We start from the raw sequence: 21,107 nt of genomic DNA, 5'->3' as shown, positions 1-21,107 counted from the left end.
TTTGCAACTGTGACCTGGCCAAGATAAAGTATAGCAATTTGACACAATACAACAACACAGAGTTACACATGGAATAAACAAAACATACAGTCAATAATACAGTAGAACAAAGAAAACAAAAAGTCTATATACAGTGAGTGCAAATGAGGTAAGTTAAGGAAATAAATAGGCCATGATGGCGAAGTAATTACAATATAGCATTTAAACACTGGAATGGTAGATGTGCAGAATATTCATGTGCAAGTAGAGATACTGTGGTGCAAAAGGAGCAAGATAAATAAATAAATACAGTATGGGGATGAGGTAGGTAGATAGATGGGCTGTTTACAGATGGGCTATGTACAGGTGCAGTGATCTGTGAGCTGATCTGACAGCTGGTGCTTAAAGCTAGTGAGGGAGATATGAGTCTCCAGCTTCAGAGATTTTTGCAGTTCGTTCCAGTCATTGGCAGCAGAGAACTGGAAGGAAAGACGACCAAAGGAGTAATTGGCATTGGGGATGACCAGTGAGATATACCTGCTGGAACGCGTGCTACTCAACATAGCCACTTCATATACACACTCGCTCTGTAATTGGAAAAATATCCTTTCTATTTTTTTCAGTTATATTATAAGTTCAATTATATTATTTTTGCTTTAAAAACATGTATAAAATAATGGCCTGGACTTATAATCATATCTTGTCAGCTAAGTGAACACAGCCAGGTACTGTAAGATACAGCAGGCCAACTCATATCCTGTTCTTCTGAAAGACATTTTCTTCATATCATAATGTTTCTCTAGACCTGCAAAAAAACTAAAATGGATTTATTGGGATGGTGTATAATACATTGATTTAATAGTCTTGTTTAAATGTAGATGTTCAAAAGGCTCGCATCAGTGGCCAGGAGATGCTAAACATGTTTATGTTAATTAACGGTCAATTTCCATGAATCCGGCAGTCTTTTGCATGACAATAACTGTCTGACATGACAAAATGTAATGTCTTCCACAGCCCTAGTCGCTTGTGCTCCTGTTTTGTCTGTATTCTTTTTTACAACAAACACCTCTTGTCAAGTGGTTCCCCCTCACTCTCTCTCTCTCTAGTGAGTGCCCTTGCAACTTGCGTTGCCTTGTCTCGTTAAGGGGCTAATAACACAGGTTGCAATGAGAAACCAATTGTCCCGGCCCACACTGTGTCATGACCGTGTCATCATCACAGACCAAGGCACTCTACGCAACCCGTAATGGACTTCTGAAGGACATCGCCACGCACATTACTAGCCAATTATCAAGCACAAATACAGCAAGGTGTGGTTGTTGTCAGTTCTGTATGTACAGGAGCCTGCCATCGTTTCATTCCATGTACAGAGTTGAAAGGCGGGAGAAGTCAACAAGAACTTTCAAGTCTCAGGTTGGCATGAGGTCTTCTAGGCACATCTAATTATTTTGCACTGTCACATTTATGTAGTAGAGAGATGTCCCTCTTGGTGAGAACGCTTGCTGTCTAGTGTTTTAATCAACTGAGGAATATAGAGGTAGAACCAATGGTGAGGTGAAGGGAAAATATATGTAAACTACAAACTAAGACAAAACTATATGAATCCTTGCAAATCTTTGGTGAATTTGGTTTGTTCATCTTTTTGTTTCCTACACAAAGACAAAATATGTATTTATTTACAAGAACGGAATATATTACTAAAGATGGATCCAAAATATTTACAATATGTTGACAAACACTAGCATATGGAATTTGAAAATAACAAATAGACAGACTAAATGGCCAATATACTGAAGCTTTCAATGAAGCTAGACAGAGCACCTACAGCGTTTTGCAGGGCTCTGGGAGTACGTCCATCCAGCCTAATCTCTCAAAATGGACCTGAATAGTTTATTAGCCTGGGAATAACCCAAGATGCACCTGAACAAGTATTTGATCAATTCACTTGTAATTTGATCAATGTCACTATCAATACAGCTCAATAGTTTTCATATCAATGGCTTATACTTGCCTGACGACTCATCCTGCATTTAATTCCGCTGTTCTACTGATCGCTCCATACATTCGTTGTGGAGAAGAAATGTGGGTGTGGCGTTTGGCCGGAGCAGTGTGGATGGGTTAATACAGAATACATTTTCACAATATCTTGGCATATTATTGTATGATTATTTCACGACTATTGGGACTATTATTAGGATTATTTTGAGCTGAAGTAATATACCTAGTCACTGATATATTTTGTGACTGGCCAATGTATTTATTGCGTTGGATAAGCTTTATTAAAAACAGGAAGTGACAGGCTGAATGGTGTTTATTGTGGTTGCTAAAATAGTTATACCCGTCTCCATGCAATCCTTGCTCCTCACAGAAAGTCATCAATCCATCTGTACAAGAGCCCTCAATATTACAACATTACAAAAACTGTGGGACGTGTGTCATAGTAGAAAGGTGCTTGAAATCGCTGGCAACATGAACAAACTTTATCCAACTGTGTTTTGTGATAAATGAGGGGGAAAAAATGGAGTGCAATGTGTAACATGACGGGTGATCTGCAAAGCGCACACACACAATGCTTCACCGTTTCTAGGTGAGTGGGGTTTGAAGAAGTGGCATTTAAGTGGAGTTGCAGCCAGACCGCTTGTGGAAGGAATGGCAGCTGCTGATTGGGCCTTGCGATAATGGAATCCTCCTTGTCGTTGCAGATAGTGCCTCAGGAAATGGCGGAGAATTGCTTCTGGATCAAAGTCAAAGAGGAGAAGTTTGAGAATCAAGAATTCTTTGAACAGCTCTCCCTCAGCTTTTCCTCCAGGACCAAAGGTAAGCAGGCCCCATCTATCTCTACTCCTTTACTAATGAATCTACACACACACTTCGTTTGGCCACCCGGGTCTGGGAAAACTATTTCATCTCCTGACACTTTAGGAAACCATTTGTCTCTCAAATGTTAATTATAGTTAAACCACCCCCCCCCCCCCCCCCCCCCCCCTTTTTTTTTGTCTTTCAACAATCCGGCTGTGGATGGTTGTGGGTTGAAATCTCTGAGTCAATTAGTGGTTCTGCTGCTGCTGCTGATGCTGCTGTTGTTGTTGTTGTGCTGTGTTTGTGGGTATTCTTTGAATTTGTTGAGTGGCTTTCAGAGTATGTGTGTACGTGATGAAAAGGACTCCACACAATGTGAATTCTTGCGAAAAAGTCAAAAGGTGTTGTGTATGTGATTGCGTTTCTCAGTGTATATCTGAACGCTTTTGCACATATCTTTGTATGTACAGTGCATTCAGAAAGTATTCAAACCCCTTGACTTTTTACACATTTTGTTACTTTACAGCCTTATTCTAAAATGGATTAAATAAAAATAAAAATCCTCTATCTACACACAATACCCCATAATGGCAAAGCAAAAACTGTTTTTAGAAATGTTTGCAAATATATAAAGAATATAAAAAACTGATACCTTATTTACATAAGTATTCAGACCCTTTGTTGTGAGACTCGAAATTGAGCTCAGGTGCATCCTGTTTTCATTGATCATCCATGAGATGTTTCCACAACTTTATTGGTACATTCAATTGATTGGGCATGATTTGGAATGATACACACCTGTATATATAATGTCCCACAATTGATAGTGCATGTCAGAGGGCCCCATCCCTACGGTGAAGCATAGTGGTGGCAGCATCATGCTGTGGGGATGTTTTTCAGTGGCAGGGGACTGGGAGACTAGTCAGCATTGAGGCAAAGATGAACGGAGAGAAGTACAAAGAAGTCCTTGATGAAAACCTGCTCCGGAGCGCTTAGGACCTCTGACTGGGGTGAAGGTTCACTTTCCAACAGGACAACGAACCTTAGCACACAGCCAAGACAAGGCAGGAGTTGCTTTTTTTTTTTTTTTTTTGCTCATTATGGGGTATTGTATGTAGATTGATGATGGAAGCAAATCTATTTAATCAATTTTAGAATAAGGCTGTAACATAACAAAATGTGGAAAAAGTCGGGAGGGTCTGAATACTTTCCGAATGCACTGCATGTGTGTGTGGGTGAACTGAGGACAGTCACGCTTGACTCTGCCCTTTTCCAGTCGAGTAGACGCTCCTCCACACGGGCACCCGGAGAAGAATGCCAAGGGAGTATACTCTTGTCCCGGCCAGTTGCTTTTAGAGATCTAACTTGTTGATGAGTAACACAAGCAGAAGGACAGCACGTTTGTGATTTGAGGGAGAGGCAGTGTGGTGTGGTGTGTTGGCTGGATATTTCTCCCATGACAATGCCAGTGATTTCCTGCTCTCTGACAGCATGTGTAGTGTGTACACACTCATCTAATCCCTGCCCTAGTGGGAGGGAGGGGTAAAGGGCCTGTTATCACAGCCCTTCTGGAATCACAGCCCTTCTGAGTTGTTAGGGGTGATGACTACCCAGCAGCCCTTACTGTTCTGTTGCCTCTCCTCTCCTTCTATTCTCCACCTTCTCCTTTATTTTTCCTCCTCTCCTCCTTCTCCTTTCTTTCTCCTCTTATTCTCTCCTCCTGTCCTTCTCCCCCACCCTAGCCTCTTCTTCTCCTCTCCCTCCCCTTTTCCTCTCCTCCTCCCCTTCTTTTCCTCTTCTTTTTCTCCCCTCCTCCTCTCCATCTTCTTTCCCCTGAAGACTACATAACAATATTCATCTTCCTGTTTTTCTTTGAAATAAACAGCAATATAGCCCCTAAGCTGGGAGGTGATGTGTTGGCACAATACAGATGAAGAGAATAACGTAATAGCGGAAACAAGGGAGCGGCTGTAGCCGGGCTTAATGAAGCCACGGGGAAAGGCCCCAGAGACGAGTCTCTGCTTTCTCTGCAGGAGAGACAACGAGACACTGTCTGTTCTGCAACTGTGATACCATGACACCTCTGTTATTCAACAACACCCAAAAACAACCAGAGGGGGGAGGAGAGAGAGGTTTTTGCTTTGTTCTGTGCCGTTCAGCAAGGGAGAGATATATCACAAAGCAAGCATAGCGTTCCAATGGAGCAACATGGTTACTAATTAACACCAGCCATAATGAAAAGTCGATTTTGTGTGCTGTATTTCTGTTATTTCAGATGTGTAATTCCATTTTCACCTTGGACAAACAAGGGATTCAGATTCTGCAAAAAATAAAACACTGCTTAATGTAGTATTATGCAGTATTTATACTATATTGCATTTGCTATCCTATTTAATCTACATTCTTATTTTTTTGTTTCCTTTATTTGTATTCTATAAGGTCTATGAATTATAGGCACATTAGCCATACCTCTGCTTTACATTTCTTTCAGTGTCTTTTTTCAAATTATAATTCTCCCTCTTTCATGGAACAGTCTGGTTCTATAGGTAAGCCCTGCTCTCCTGCTGGCAGCTTGGAAAGGCATGATATAGCGGATTCCTCTGGGAGATACCTTAGCTGGATCCCTATCAATTACGCCCACAGCATGTTCACTGATTCAGCTCTTCTCCATCTATTGTTGAAACAGAACATGAAATGCTCATGAATGAAAAATGCTGTTTAATGTTTGATATCCTGAGTTCCATTCTCTTATATCCTTTTGAAGGCATAGTTAAAAGCGGGTGACAATGTGCGACGGTATCGCGGAGGGAAGTGATGGATTTGACCAAAATGAGATGCCCCCCTCTTTTTTCTTCTTTTACCTTCACTTTACAATGGGAATCATTTAAACGGGTGAGATCTAAGGATGCGTTAGATTAAGATGTGCTTTAATGTTTTCCTGTTATTCTGCCTTTGTCGAAGAACCTGACCCCATGTCTATGCTGACAGTTGAACTTTCGATTCCCAGCCGTCTTGACAATGACACATGAAGTTGAGCTTCCTGTACCAGATGAAGGGTATTCTGTTTTTCTAGAGCGTGAGATGAGGTTGATATTGGTATCTCTACCATTAGTAAGAGAATGGTGCAGGTGGATAGGGCCTGGGTAGGGTAATATGTTCACAAGACCTTACCATCACACCATATTACCAAGGATTTTAAATCCTCCCAGTAACCTGCCAAACGAGTCCCAACTCGAAACCAACTTCATTTGTCAGGAAAATTGCCCCCTTTATTTATCTAGTGGAGGGTTTGGGCTGCGCTCCGTGTTGGTTTATCTAGTGGAGGGTTTGGGCTGCGCTTCGTGTTGGTCTATCTAGTGGAGGGTTTGGGCTGCACTCCGTGTTGGTCTATCTAGTGGAGGGTTTGGGCTGCGCTCCGTGTTGGTTTATCTAGTGGAGGGTTTGGGCTGCGCTCCGTGTTGTTCTATCTAGTGGAGGGTTTGGGCTGCGCTCCGTGTTGGTTTATCTAGTGGAGGGTTTGGGCTGCGCTCCGCGTTGGTCTATCTAGTGGAGGGTTTGGGCTGCGCTCTGTGTTGGTTTATCTAGTGGAGGGTTTGGGCTGCGCTCCGTGTTCTATCTAGTGGAGGGTTTGGGCTGCGCTCCATGTTGGTTTATCTAGTGGAGGGTTTGGGCTGCGCTCCGTGTTGGTTTATCTAGTGGAGGGTTTGGGCTGCGCTTCGTGTTGGTCTATCTAGTGGAGGGTTTGGGCTGCGCTCCGTGTTGGTTTATCTAGTGGAGGGTTTGGGCTGCGCTCCATGTTGGTCTATCTAGTGGAGGGTTTGGGCTGCGCTCCGTGTTGGTCTATCTAGTGGAGGGTTTGGGCTGCGCTCTGTGTTGGTTTATCTAGTGGAGGGTTTGGGCTGCGCTCTGTGTTGGTCTATCTAGTGGAGGGTTTGGGCTGCGCTCCGTGTTGGTCTATCTAATGGTGGGTTTGGGCTGCGCTCCGTGTTGGTCTATCTAATGGTGGGTTTGGGCTGCGCTCCGTGTTGGTCTATCTAGTGGAGGGTTTGGGCTGCGCTCCGCGTTGGTCTATCTAGTGGAGGGTTTGAGCTGAGCTCTGTGTTGGTCTATCTAGTGGAGGGTTTGGGCTGCGCTCCGTGTTGGTCTATCTGGTGGAGGGTTTGGCCTTTTTTCTCCATCATCCCTCCTTCCCCCATCATCCCTCCTTCCCCCCATCATCCCTCCTTCCCCCCATCTCTTCCAACTAAAGCACACATTGTCAGACTGAGGTGAAAGATGAGGCAAGCAGGTGTAAATGTGCTCCCTGTGGAGCTGCCCTCGAAAAATGGTGCAAAAGGCTTCTGTTTAACTCGCCTTTACTTGGGAGTCACGTTTGTTACTCACATTGTCTGAAAAACACACCACACTATTTTATAGGCCCCTGAGATGTCTTACTTTCTCCAGTGCACATTTCATTCATAGGGCTTTACCTCAGAAAACAATTGAGTGCAAGACTGGCGGTGTCCCCCGCTGCTTTACGAGCCTCGCCATTTAATGGGTTTTAACAAGAAAGGGAAATCATCAACAGGGATTTGCAGCTCTGCTTCTGGCCTCTTAAGATGATCCGATTCCTACTGTATTTCCAATTAGGGCTACCTTGCTGCAATTACAGCTAGCATCCCCACCGCTTGAACCCAGCGGTATTGGCAGAGGGGCTTGCTCAAAGCAAGCAGAATCTTTGAATATAAGAATTAGCCTGTTCGCATTACTTTACATTTAATTTACTCACCAAACTGTAGCTGTTTGCCAGGCTGCAGAGAGGGTAATGAATTGTGCCGATATCCATTGGATTCTAAAGCCCCTTGTTCACCTCAGTGGATTAACCTGATTTTCCCAGGAAGAGGAAAAGAAGTGATACTTTGACCTTTAGAAAACAGCACTACAGGGGGGCTCCTGTGGAACAGCCAGACCACCCACTGTCCCTGTCCCCTGATAACCTGCTAAGGAGACCCCTATTGCTCATCACCTCCTACCAAGACTGAAAGAGGGGAGGTCAATAATTGCATCTAATTCTCCATCTCCTTTAAACTGCCCCCAAACAACCCTTTCTCTCTGCCAGGCCAGACCTTGCTGCGATGCTGGGGGAAATGGAAGTGTTTCCTTGTGCCAGGTTCTATTAGTTCTGTCTTATTTCAATCGGCTCTGGAGTGCACAGTGCTGCTTTGTATTGTTATTTTGTTGTTTGGCATTTACCTGCTCCCTCCCTACCCCCCCATCTCTCTCTTTCCTTCCCTCCCTTTCTCGTTCTCTCTTTTCTTTACCCCGGACTCCTTCACTTGGTGGTATCAATCAGTGGTTCTGCCTGCGTTCAGCTTCGGGGATCAAATCAGATGCACTTGTGGTTTGAGTGCCTAGCATGGCCTGCTGCATTTGAAAAGTCATTCGGTTGGCCGGGCTTTTCAGTTCTGTTTGAAATAAGATTGATGTTGGCAAACTTTTTCAACCCCCATTCTCCTAATAGGTTTTTCTCAGTCTCCAACATCGCCTGCTAAACAGACAGAGGACATATGCCTCGACATAATGATGACATGTGTTTGAGGCCTCTGAATGTTTTAAGGAGACCCCACTGCTTTTCATCAGTCTGTGGCAGCAACAAAACGAAGAGAGAGAGAAACCAACCGTAACAAAACAACTACAGTAGCATAACAGTTAAATAATACCTCATTTGTCTACTGTATAACAAAGTAGGGCTGGGATGATACCAGTATCGCAATATGTTTTCCATGGCAAAAATGAACACTAATCAGACCAAACTGTTTGTATGTCAAATATTGTGCTATATCTTGGAAAATAAATACATGTGACTCTAGATGACAACATAATGATGTTTGTTTCCAACATTAAGGGCTGTTTTCCTGAAGAAGTTAAATCAGCTCTGTGTTTTGTTTCTTTGCCACGATAGTAACCAGTATGGTGATACTGGTATGGTGCCAGCACTGTTTCAAAGTGTGTCAATATTTATACATATTTTTCGGCATAAACATTACGATAATAGTTAATTGACCTTATTGTACGAAACCGAATATGACATAAATTATTTAACCTATTTAACCAACTCTACTGTCCTTCTGCATCTCTAGTTTAGTATATCATAGCGTTGATGGATGGCTGTGTACAGTAAGTGGTCTGTGAGTACGGGTCCCTTGTCATTGCTGTACACTACACGAGCCGTTCTACCCATAAGCCTAATGAAGATGCATGTCAATAATTGGGCTGTTAGCCGGCCCAGTCATTATCCTCAGGGAGGAGACTGGCAGCTGCGCTCGACCCCTCTGAGCCGAGGTCACTGGTCCCTCCCTCTCCCAGCATGCCTCTGTGTTAATGACGTAGATGCCGCTAATGAGCCTGGCGCTCCGTCCGGTGCCCACCCGTGGTGGGCAGAGAGAGAGATGTCACGGTCTACAGGTCGAGAAATTACTTTTTGGGTTCAGCCGAGTTATTGAAATCCCCTCTACTTAATAAAAGTAAGGTCTTAGATTATTTTTGAAGTCACAAAGAAGCTGTCATTTGATAGAGGCTTGCTGTGTATTTCTTCCCCTGATGGACATTTGCTAGAGTATAGGTGTCTGAACATGTGAAATGGTGTTTCCAATTTAAACGTTAATTAACAACTGCAATGACAGAGAAATGCAGCTTTTTTGAAAATGAATAAGCTTGCCTCCCCGACACACTCCAAACTGTGAGACCCATGCTCCAGCCAAAATCACAGAAGGTTACTATTTTTTGTAATATATCTGTCTGCATGGATTTATTTCCAATTTTGTGCAGAGCTTGTCCTGCTTACCCACTCCCTCTACCCATCATCCACCTCTGGTGTCCTGCTGTCTTTTAGCCTTACCACTAATGCCCAGTTCCCATTTCCAGAAAGAAAGCCAGCCTTAATGCTTCTAAAGGTCAACTCTGAAGGAACAGGACCAAACTGTGGCCAAACCCACAGTCCCAGAGATATCTCTGGCCAGGGCTTCCCCATTTATCACCCAGGATTTGATCATATCCCTCAGCTTTCCTCCCAACCCCCTCCAGCCCCCATTAGAACCTCCCGTCGCTCCCGCCCTTGCCAGTGCACACCATCCACCAGCCGAGCCTCAATCCCTGCTACAAAGCCCCAGCAGCGGGGTGGTAATGACCCTGCCACAGCGCCGGTAATGATGGAATCAGCGGGGGTTTAGCTGGCTCCCTGATGCCCTAATAAGTCCCCTAATAACTCCTTTAACACCCGGGCTGACCTGGTACCCTGATCAAAAGCGCTCATGCGTGGCAAAGGCTCCTCAGAGGATACCAAGCCTGTGCTGCAGTACTTTCTAAACAGGAAGGGCGGCCTTCGCCAATGCTTTGAGGTCCCTGTCCAGTAACCGCACCAGTATTCAGACTCCCCTGGGGATCCATAATGGACAATGCCAGTACTGTTCTCTATTGGGCTGTTGCTTCAAACCATGAAGGGGGGCTGCCTCCAATTCACAGAGGTCCCTGTCCGGCAATGGCACACACACACTCCCCATCCCAGAGGAGAATGTCCATAATGGGTAGTACCTCTGGTTCACTATTGGGCTGTTGCTTCAGGGTCACCCAGTAACAATGGGAGTCAGGCAAGGCATCTACACCGTGTACAAAACATTAGGAACACCTGCTCTTTCCATTAAATAGACTGACCAGGTGAATCTAGGTGCAAACTATGATCCCTTATTGAGGTCACTTGTTAAATCCACTTCAATCAGTGTAGATGAAGGGGAAGAGACAGGTTAAAGAAGGATTTCTAAGCCTTGAGACAATTGAAACAGGGATTGTGCATATGTGCCATTCAGAGGGTGAATGGCAAAGACAAAAGATTGAAAGGCCTTTAAACGGGGTATGGTAGTAGGTGCCAGGCGCAGCGGTTTGTGTCAAGAACTGCAACACTGCTGGGTTTTTCACACTCAACAGTTTCCGTGTGTATCAAAAGTGGTCCACTACTCAAAGAACAGCCAGACAACTTGAAAGAACTGTGGGAAGCATCGGAGTCGATATTGGCGAGCATCCGTGTGGAACGCTTGACACCTTATGGAGTCTATGCACCAATGAATTGAGAATGTTCTGAGGGCAAAAGGGAGTGCAACTCAATATTAGGAAAGTGTTCCTAATGTTTGGTATACTCAGTGTAGTTGGTCTATTTTACTCTTTCCGACAAAATAGAATATTTCTACTTGTGAAGAAGTTCCACTTTTCATCCCATCAACTCCAGACCACCAGATGATACTTTTAACCATTTGAGAAGCCGGTTACTGAGCAAAGCGACACATCCCTACACCGTCATGAGAATGTCTTCGAAGACACAGACAATGTAGTAAAGGCTGTCGGAGGCCCCATTCCACAGAAGATCATTTTTTTTCCCCCACTGTGGGACTGTTCTCTGGTCTGGCTCATATTAACAGCACAGAGTAAGATGATAAAGGAATCTTTTGATAACCTGTGTGTTGAAGATGTTGGGAACAGGGGTTTGATGGCCTCCCTGAGGACAGCGTTGTTTATTGCTGATGTTGTTTACTGAGATGAGGGGAGCATCTGCCAGAGCAGCCTCAGCCTTCATGTTTCTCCTCTCTTCCCTTCTCTATCGAAATCACCATCCTGTCCCCCCTTGCCTAGCTCCTGTCCCCCCTTGCCTAACCCTCATGTTGTCCATCTGGAGTCAAGGCTGCCTAGTTTCTTAGACACACGCACACACAACCGCACATACTCTCACAGCAGTGCTTTTCCAAAACAAGATCAAGTGTGTTTGACACACACTTCTTCGATAAACCACCACACTGTCTGCAAAAGGAGAGGTTTGCTTCTTGCCCTGCCAAAATGTGTCGATAGCCCGGGAAGCCCGTGCACGTTCCAATCAATGAGTAAATTTTGGAGATACACGTAATCATATTCTGCTGAAGCGCCCTGTGGATAATCAAATGTGGTGTTAATATGAAAAATCTAGCTTCCCTGGCCTTGATTGACACCTGATAGCACATTTCAGAACGGGACCCATTTGTCTGATTGCTCTTGAGCACTGGGTCCAATTTGTCTCAATAAAACAAAACGCAACCCTATGCTAATTTACCTCTGTTTGGAGGCAGCCGGCCTACTGTGCTTCACTCAGGGTCAGCCATTTTCCTTCCTCATCCTTCCACAGTTTTAATAAATCACATATGAGTGGAGATTAGCGCCTTAAATATTAATGGCTTGTAATTGGTTTATTGTACATTAGCCCGGCCGCAGGGGGTGACCTGGATTGAGAGACTAGTCAAGGCTCCTGTTTTTCCCCGCTTGTTCCCCCCAACTGTTTTCCACTTCACATTGCTTCTCTGCGATGTCCCACTGATTTTAATTTTCTCTGCTCAGATGAGCGCTGTTCAGGACTGTTCTGGGTAGCCACTGTGCATTTTTATTTGAAGCCCCCCCCCTACTTCAAATATTGGCCTGTTTAATACCTGCCTGCTTAGATACTCTCCAACCTACTTCCTGCTAGCTTTATTTGCCTTCAGGTGTACTTTGCCTTGCAACATTCATCCAACGAGAAGTGCTGACTTTAATAGCATTCAAAGCTTTCCTCAAGAGTTCTGTTTCTATTGTCCAGTTATAAGCTTTGTCTTAATGTTACACTAAATGGGTGATGGCTAACAATCACTCCCATATTCCTAATATATTCACTTGAAGGAGCGTTTCCTTGTAATAAAGCTTGACCATGGACCTACTTAACATCTTGCATATTAATTTGAATATTTATAGCAAATTATGCACGTTCAGAACGGATTGTCCTTGAACAAATACACGTTCTTTTGTAAGAAATGTTTGACTTAAGCAACCTAAGCTAAATTCTTTCTGACGTGCAAAAGAACTCCACCAATAGACAGTTTGCAGTTGTTTGGGAGCATGTGCACAGCAGGTCTCAGTAAGTTTCTACCTGTATTTAGATGCATTCAAGGCTAGCAGAGTCATTTGAACTCTGGAGTACCTCCTCAATGGGATCGTTACCAGTTCATTTGTCATGTATTACATCATGATTAAACACCCGACCCCAAAAAGGTATGCATATCATCACAATTCCTTCCTCAGAAGACAAAGGGAAACAGAGGGGAAGGCAACAATAAAACAACCACGGTGGTAGGGTGTGAGAGACAGAGACAGAGAGAGAGAGAGAGAGAGAGAGAGACAGAGAGAGCGGGTGCAGTGGAGAGAGGAGAGTGGTGTCTCAGTACTGGGCCCTGACAATGTCACAGGACTGGAGCTTTCCTCTCTCAAACCCCACCGGTGCTCTTCATCAAAGTCCCCCCACTCCCACCAGCTTAGAGACAAGCAGGTCCACGCATAGCTAATCCACCTAGGGATCTAGAATACGCTGCCCTATAATGGCCGTCATGTTTAGAGACGTGTGTGTGTGTGTGTGTGTGCACAATATAACATAAAGCAGGCCTGCCTCAGTAACATATCTCACTCAGAGACACTTATACTGCATAGAGAACGGTCACAGTAGTACTAGAATAGCCCATTTGTCAGGGCAATGCTACATGGATGAAGGAGAGATCACATTCAATTCCAGCTCCAGTTTAGGTGCAGCAGCTGCAAAATAAAGACAAGGTTCAGCACCACTTAATATTTCTCAGACCAAGGGCAACAGAGAACACTACCTCACCCCATTGTAGACCTAATTGGTACTTTTTGGTAAATGATGTCTGGCTCCAATTGTAATTCCATCGCCTCTCTCCTCCCTTTGCACGTCGTGATAATGGCAGAATTCAGTAGCTTCCATTTGGACTGATTCATTTACACTTGACACTGTATTAAAGAGTTAAATAGCTACGTCGCAGCTCTGTGAGCCTGGGGATGTTCTACTCAACCAACACCTGTTGTATATTATCAGCTAGGCCTCCAGCATGGTTCGTTTTTGTCACACTAGCAGGTAGCAGGTAGCTGACTATTGGTGGCTAGTCATTAGCCTGATGGTCTGGGGGTAGAAGCTATTGCCTGTCTGTTAGTTTTAGCCATAATGCTTCTGTACTGCCTGTGTCTGAGTGATGGAAAAGGGAAGAACAGGCCGTGGCTCGGGTGGCTGAGGTCCCTGATGATCTTCTTGGCCTTCCTGCATCACCTGGTGTTGTAGGTGTCCTGGAGGGCAGGCAGTGTGCACCCAATGGTGCGCTCAGCAGAGTGTACCACCCTCTATAGTGCCTTGCGGTCAGCGCCGGTGGACTTGCCGTACCAGGCTGTGATGCTCTTGATGGTGCTCCTGTAGAACACTGAAGGCCTTCGGGGACAGGCCAATTTTCTTCAGCCTCTTGAGGTTAAAGAGTTGTCGTTGTGATTTTTTCACCACAGTGTCTGTTTGACTATTTGGTTTGACCATTTCAGCTCCTCAGAGATATGTACGCAGAGTAACTTGACATTTTTGACAGTCTCCACAGTGGCCCTCTTAATGAGCATGGGGGCGTGCCCAGCCTGGTTCCTCCTGAAGTCCATAATCAGCTCCTTTGTTTTGCTGACTTTGAAGGAGAGGTTGTTTACCTGGCACCAAAGTGTTAGAGTGCCTACCTCCTTATTCTAGGCCATATCACCGTTGGTAATCAGGCCTACTACTATTGTGTCTTCAGCAAACTTGATGATTGAGTTGGAATTGTGTGAGGCCTTACAGTCGTGGGTATACAGGGAGTACAGGAGGGGACTGAAGACGCACCCTTGTGGTGCCCCCTTGTTGAGGGTCAGTGTGGAGGAAGTAATGTTGCCTACCAGGACCCAGTTGCATAGGGAGGAGTTCAGTCCCAGGGCTGTGAGCTTTGTGGTGAACTTAAAGGGCACTATGGTATTGGAGGCCAAGCTGTAGTCAATGAACAGCATCCTCACATGCATTCTTCTTGTCCAGTTGGGTGAGGGGAGTGTGGAGAGCAATGGTGATTGCGTCCTCCGTGGATCAGTCGGGGCGGTAGGCGAATATGAGGGTCGAGTGTGTCGAGGAGGGAGGAGGTGATGTAGTCTTTGACTAGCCTCTCGAAGCACTTCATGGTGACTGAAGTGAGTGCTATGGGTCAGTAGTCATTCAGTTCAGTTATTTTCCCTTTCTTGGGCACGGGGATGAGTGGAATTCTTGAAGCAGGTGGGGTTATTGGCCTGAGCTAGAGAGATTTTCAAAGTATCAGAGAACACAACAGCTTGCTGTCTGCACATGCTCTGAGGGCGCGTCTAGGGATGCCTTCTGGGCTGGTAGCCTTGCGAGTGTTAACACGTTTAAATGACTTACATGTGTCTCATAGAAACCGTAAGTAGGTAACCCTCATTGTCCTCAGGGGCTCTCCTTGGCAGCTCAGAGTTGTTTTGCTTAAAGCATGATAAATAGGTGTTTTGCTCGACCGGTAGGGCCGCATTGGTGTCTTTTTGTAATCCCTGATTGTTAGAAGCTCCTGCCACATATGCCTCCACTTTGTCCCTATACTTGTGTCTCGCCATCCTGATCAATCTATGTCACATTTGGTCTGTTTAATCATACAATTGTCCCCGGTCACCTTGCCATGTTTATAAGCAGCGTCCCTCTCCTTCAGTTTCCTGACAAGGCTGCCATCAATCCACGTTTTTTTTTATTCTGGTAAGTTTTGAAAGACACCATCACTATCACATCTATTCATTTTTGTATGAATCTGGTGACTGAGTCAGCATATTCATTGATGCTATCCCCAGAGTCGACCCGGAACATATTCTAGTCCACGTGATCAAAACAATCTTCGAGCATGGATTCTGATTAGTCAGAACAGCGTTGTACAGACCTGACCACTGGAACTTCCCTCTTGAGTCTTTGTTTGAAAGCGGGAAGGAGCAAAATGGACTTATGGTCAGATTTGCCGAAAGGAGGATGGGAGTTGGCCTTATACCCTTGTCGAAAAGGCATGTAGCAGTGGTCCAGTGTAGAATCTCAGGGAGTTGGACCGTCAATGTGTTGATAGTAATTGGGGAGCACGGTTCTCAAATTACTTTTTAAGTTCCCCACGACAATGAACACTGCCTCCGGGTAGTATTCCAAGTCGGTAGAGCACAAGCTCTCAAGTTCCTGTACGCTTCCCCTGTCGCATCACTTTTTAGTGGTGATAAAGCAGAGCCCTCCGCCTTTCTTCTTGCCATAGAGAGCTCTATTCCTCTTCGCTCGATGAACTGTAAAATCTGCTGGTTGAATATAACCGTTTGGATGTCAGAGGAATGCCAGGTCTCAGAAAAACAGATTATTTTGCAGAATTGTATGTCCCTCTGGAAGGAGATCCTCACTCTGAGTTTGTTTATTCACAAATTATTGAACATTGGCGTGTAGTATGTTCGGTAATGGAGGACAGTTCGACCCCCTACATCTGCGTCTCCGTCGGCTTCTTCGTTTCCTACTCTGGTAGGACTCCCGGGCAACCCGGTGCCTCACCGAAGACTCTAGACCAGCATTTCCCAAGCTTGGTCCTTGGGACCCCAATATGATACTACACAGCTGATTTCAGATTATCAAAGCTTGATGATTAGTTGATTATTTGTATAATCTGTGTACAGCTGTGGACAAAAGTTTTGAGAATGACACAAATATACATTTTCACAAGGTTTGCTGCTTCAGTGTCTTTAGATATTTTTGTCAGATGTTACTATGGAATACTGAAGTATAATTACAAGCATTTCATAAGTGTCAAAGGCTTTTATTGACAATTACATGAAGTTGATGTCAATATTTGCAGTGTTGACCCTTCTTTTTCAAGACCTCTGCAATTCGCCCTGGCATGCTGTCAATTAACTTCTGGGTCACATCCTGACTGATGGCAGCCCAGTCTTGCATAATCAATGCTTTGAGTTTGTCAGAATATGTGGGTTTTTGTTTGTCCACCCACCTCTTGAGGATTGACCACAAGTTCTCAATGGGATTAAGGTCTGGGGAGTTTCCTGGCCATGGACCCAAATGTTTTGTTCCCCGAGCCACTTAGTTATCACTTTTGCCTTATGGCAAGGTGCGCCATCATGCTGTAAAAGGCATTGTTTGTCACCAAACTGTTCCTGGATGGTTGGGAGAAGTTGCTTTCGGAGGATGTGTTGGTAACATTATTTTTTCATGGCTGTGTTCTTAAGCAAAATTGTGAGTGAGCCCACTCCCTTGGCTGAGAAGCAACACCACACATGAATGGTCTCAGGATGCTTTACTGTTGGCTTGACACAGGACTGATGGTAGCGCTCACCTTGTGTTCTCCGGACAAGCTTTTTTCCTGATGCCCCAAACAATCGGAAAGGGGATTCATCAGAGAAAATGACTTTACCCCAGTCCTCAGCAGGCCAAGCCCTGAACCTTTGCAGAATTTCAGTCTGTCCCTGATGTTTTTCCTGGAGAGACGTGGCTTCTTTGCTCCCCTTCTTGACACCAGGCCATCCTCCAAAAGTCTTCGCCTCACTGTGCGTACAGATTCACTCACACCTGCCTGCTGCCATTCCTGAGCAAGCTCTGTACTGGTGGTGCCCCGATCCCGCAGCTGAATCTACTTTAGGAGACGGTCCTGGCGCTTGCTGGACTTTCTTGGGCGCCCTGAAGCCTTCTTCACAACAATTGAACCGCTCTCCTTGAAGTTTTTGATGATCCGATAAATGGTTGATTTTGGTGCAATCTTACTGGCAGCAATATCCTTGCCTGTGAGGCCCTTTTTGTGCAAAGCAATGATGACGGAATATGTTTCCTTGCAGAGGAAGAACAATGATTCCAAGCACCACCCTCCTTTTGAAGTTTCCAGTCTGTTATTCAAACTCAATCAGCATGACAGAGTGATCTCCAGCCTTGTCCTCGTCAACACTCACACCTGTGTTAACGAGAGAATCACTGACATGATGTCAGTTGGTCCTTTTGTGGCAGAGCTGAAATTCAGTGGCAATGTTTTTTGGGGATTCAGTTAATTTGCTTGACAAAGAGGGACTTGGCCATTAATTGCAATCCTTTTGATCACTCTTCATAACATTCTGGAGTATATGCAAATTGCCATCATACAAACTGAGTCAACAGACTTTGTGAAAATGTATATTTGTGTCATTCTCAAAACTTTTGGCTACGACTGTAGTGCTAGGGTAACAACCAAAACGTGCACCCCTTGAGGTGCTGAGGACCCTGAGCTAGATCATAGTTCCGCCATCTCTGGGAATTCGGGAAGGTCGGGTGGACAGTGAGTACCCACAGTTTCATATTCCAGTAGTTCTACCTGGGTGTATGAAGTAATGCACGAAACAAACTGAGTAAGAAAACCATAGAAAAACACTAGAAAAAACAACAAAAGTAGAAACCTGCTATGTTTTGGAGGAGCTTGAGGGAAAGCGCCGTCTGTTGGCACCATCTTAGTCAATTTGGACACTTTTGCAGGTTGACTCTAATTTCCATACAAATCATGAAGGTGCATAGAGACCACGGCTTCACACCATTATACCCTTTCCCCGCGCACTTCAGGCCTCGATATTGTGACATGTTATCATGTTTAATTTGTCTTTGGGGATCTCGTGTGGAATTGGTTTGGGCCCACAAGAAACCAATCTTCCTGGATAGGTAAGGGGAAGAAAGGCCAGGGAGGAGTGGGTTGAGGTGACAATAGGGGAAATGTGTCTCCTGCCTAAGTGTCGGTCAGCGACACTTAGTTTATATTCTGCCTATGTTGACTTCTCCCAGCCCTTGGCGAATGGCTTTACAAAAGGAAAGTGCCTCCTCTCCTGAGCAAAGGAGGAGAGAAGAGAGGGAGGGATTTGTAAGATATGGCTGCTGTATTTCTTTAATTGGAGATTATGTTACCAAAAGACAACCAAGCTTAGAGGATAGAGAAGGAAAGAATTGTGTTAGAATTGAAGAGAAGGAAATTGAAAGAAAAGACTGAGTGAGTTAGAGTATGAGAGAGAGAGACAAAGAAATGGAGAGTTGGAATGAAAGCAAGAGAGAGACAGAGGGATGGATGCAGTGTGATGGAGAGAGCTGCACAGAGTGGCCGTGGAGCGAGACTGGCGAGGTTGTTTTGAGTATGACAGAACCTGTACCCTCAATGTCCGGAAGACTGGGCAGCTTGCCAAGGGATGTGCATGTCCTCTCCACTACACTTTAACAGGTTCACTTCTGGGCGCACAGGTCGCTACACTGATGGCTGGGATCCCTCCCTCACTCCACATGCCACAGCCATTTCAATCACTCTCGCCTGAATGCTTGGGAGAGTTATTTTTCCTTCTACCTGATCCATCTCTTCTGAATTTCCTCCATGCCGGTGGTGGAGGGATGGACTCACTAACAGAAAATAGAGATACTTTTTAAAGCGGTGGCATTTTCTTTTCTTTTTCAACTTTTCACCCTAATAGGTGCCCAAAGCATTATGACAGCCCAGTAACTCCCCTTTCTCTTTGACTGGCGTTTCTTTTTTTAACATCACACTTTCCTTGATCTTCAGCCACTTGTAGATGGTGGCCGCATTTTCATGGTGTAAGATGAAGGGGGGAGTGGAGAAGTTAAAACGAGTTGGGATGTGTGTTTTGTAATATTGTATGGCACCATATCCCTGAAGGCAGCATCGTCTCAGAAAGTGTATACAGTGCCTTGCGAAAGTATTCGGCCCCCTTGAACTTTGCGACCTTTTGCCACATTTCAGGCTTCAAACATAAAGATATAAAACTGTATTTTTTTGTGAAGAATCAACAACAAGTGGGACACAATCATGAAGTGGAACGACATTTATTGGATATTTCAAACTTTTTTAACAAATCAAAAACTGAAAAATTGGGCGTGCAAAATTATTCAGCCCCTTTACTTTCAGTGCAGCAAACTCTCTCCAGAAGTTCAGTGAGGATCTCTGAATGATCCAATGTTGACCTAAATGACTAATGATGATAAATACAATCCACCTGTGTGAAATCAAGTCTCCGTATAAATGCACCTGCACTGTGATAGTCTCAGAGGTCTATTAAAAGCGCAGAGAGCATCATGAAGAACAAGGAACACACCAGGCAGGTCCGAGATACTGTTGTGAAGAAGTTTAAAGCCGGATTTGGATACAAACATATTTCCCAAGCTTTAAACATCCCAAGGAGCACTGTGCAAGCGATAATATTGAAATGGAAGGAGTATCAGACCACTGCAAATCTACCAAGACCTGGCCGTCCCTCTAAACTTTCAGCTCATACAAGGAGAAGCCTGATCAGAGATGCAGCCAAGAGGCCCATGATCACTCTGGATGAACTGCAGAGATCTACAGCTGAGGTGGGAGAGACTGTCCATAGGACAACAATCAGTCGTATATTGCACAAATCTGGCCTTTATGGAAAAGTGGCAAGAAGAAAGACATTTCTTAAAGATATCCATAAAAAGTGTTGTTTAAAGTTTGCCACAAGCCACCTGGGAGACACACCAAACATGTGGAAGAAGGTGCTCTGGTCAGATGAAACCAAAATTTAACTTTTTGGCAACATGAATGAAGACACAGTGTTTTGGGCCTGTTGTTTGACTTTGGCCCAATCTTTGGCACTGTAAACAAACACCGGGGATCAGGGCAAGGCCTCTCTCGCTTGGACCTGCTGTGAAGCCATTTCCTCACAGATGCCACCGCACACTTCCACCAACCGCCATGGGGGGGGGGGGGGCGCTGCAGCTAATCACTAGCTGCAGCCTTAGTTGAATCACTGGCGACACCCTTCCCCCATGTGGTAATGTTCAATTGAATGTGATTCCATCTTACCCTGCTCAGCCTGTGGTTCGAGACTGCTAAGTAGGTTTAAGACCAGAGTCCAAACACCCCTTTCGTAGAATGTTGGTTTGACAGCTGTTTGAATTCGCATTAAAGGTATGGGTTGCACTCTTCCGCTCTCCTCCTGGTTTAAGGTGAATCAGCTTATTAACCTTTCGGAGGCCAAAGGCATCCCTGAGATGAAAAACAGGCCTCTGACACCACCGTGTTCAGAGAAATTAGCCTCCCACCACTGATATGCCTTGATTTAATTTTAATCACACTTCTCAGAAAACCACTGAATTAATATTTCATCTCCAAACCAAGATGGAGAAGTATTACATTTTTCATCGGTGTTCAGTGGTATTGAAATATACATGTTAGCTGGCTGATTTTCAATGGTTATCTTTTACCTTTCAGTGTATACCATATAGTTATCATTGTCTTGCAGTGGAAATGAAGCTGTAGAGAAGCACTATTCTCCTGGCTTGAATTGAGTATCATCCACCTCAGCTTGTGTTGACTCTGGGATGGAATAATCCATGCTCTATGTTGTGTTTGCTGTCTTTTATTATAACCTGTTAATACTTTTCTATTATTTCTCTATTT

General features: G+C 44.7%; 1 protein-coding gene across 7 annotated transcripts in view; it reads left to right on the top strand.

Annotated features, from left to right (window-relative positions):
* Positions 1-21,107, top strand: part of diaph2 (diaphanous-related formin 2) — a 693,877-nt gene that overhangs the window by 241,851 nt on the left and 430,919 nt on the right. For all 7 annotated transcript variants that reach the window (XM_036943140.1, XM_036943138.1, XM_036943139.1 and 4 more), the window contains one exon: positions 2,682-2,796. In XM_036943140.1, coding sequence (XP_036799035.1) covers positions 2,682-2,796 — 115 coding nt within the window. The remainder of the gene's footprint in view (positions 1-2,681; positions 2,797-21,107) is intronic.

This window comes from Oncorhynchus mykiss, chromosome 14, assembly GCF_013265735.2.
Source record: "Oncorhynchus mykiss isolate Arlee chromosome 14, USDA_OmykA_1.1, whole genome shotgun sequence".
NCBI classification, from domain to species: Eukaryota; Metazoa; Chordata; class Actinopteri; order Salmoniformes; family Salmonidae; genus Oncorhynchus; species Oncorhynchus mykiss.
The sequence above is the reverse complement of the archived record's forward strand: the minus strand, read 5'-3'. Positions and strand labels throughout refer to the sequence as shown.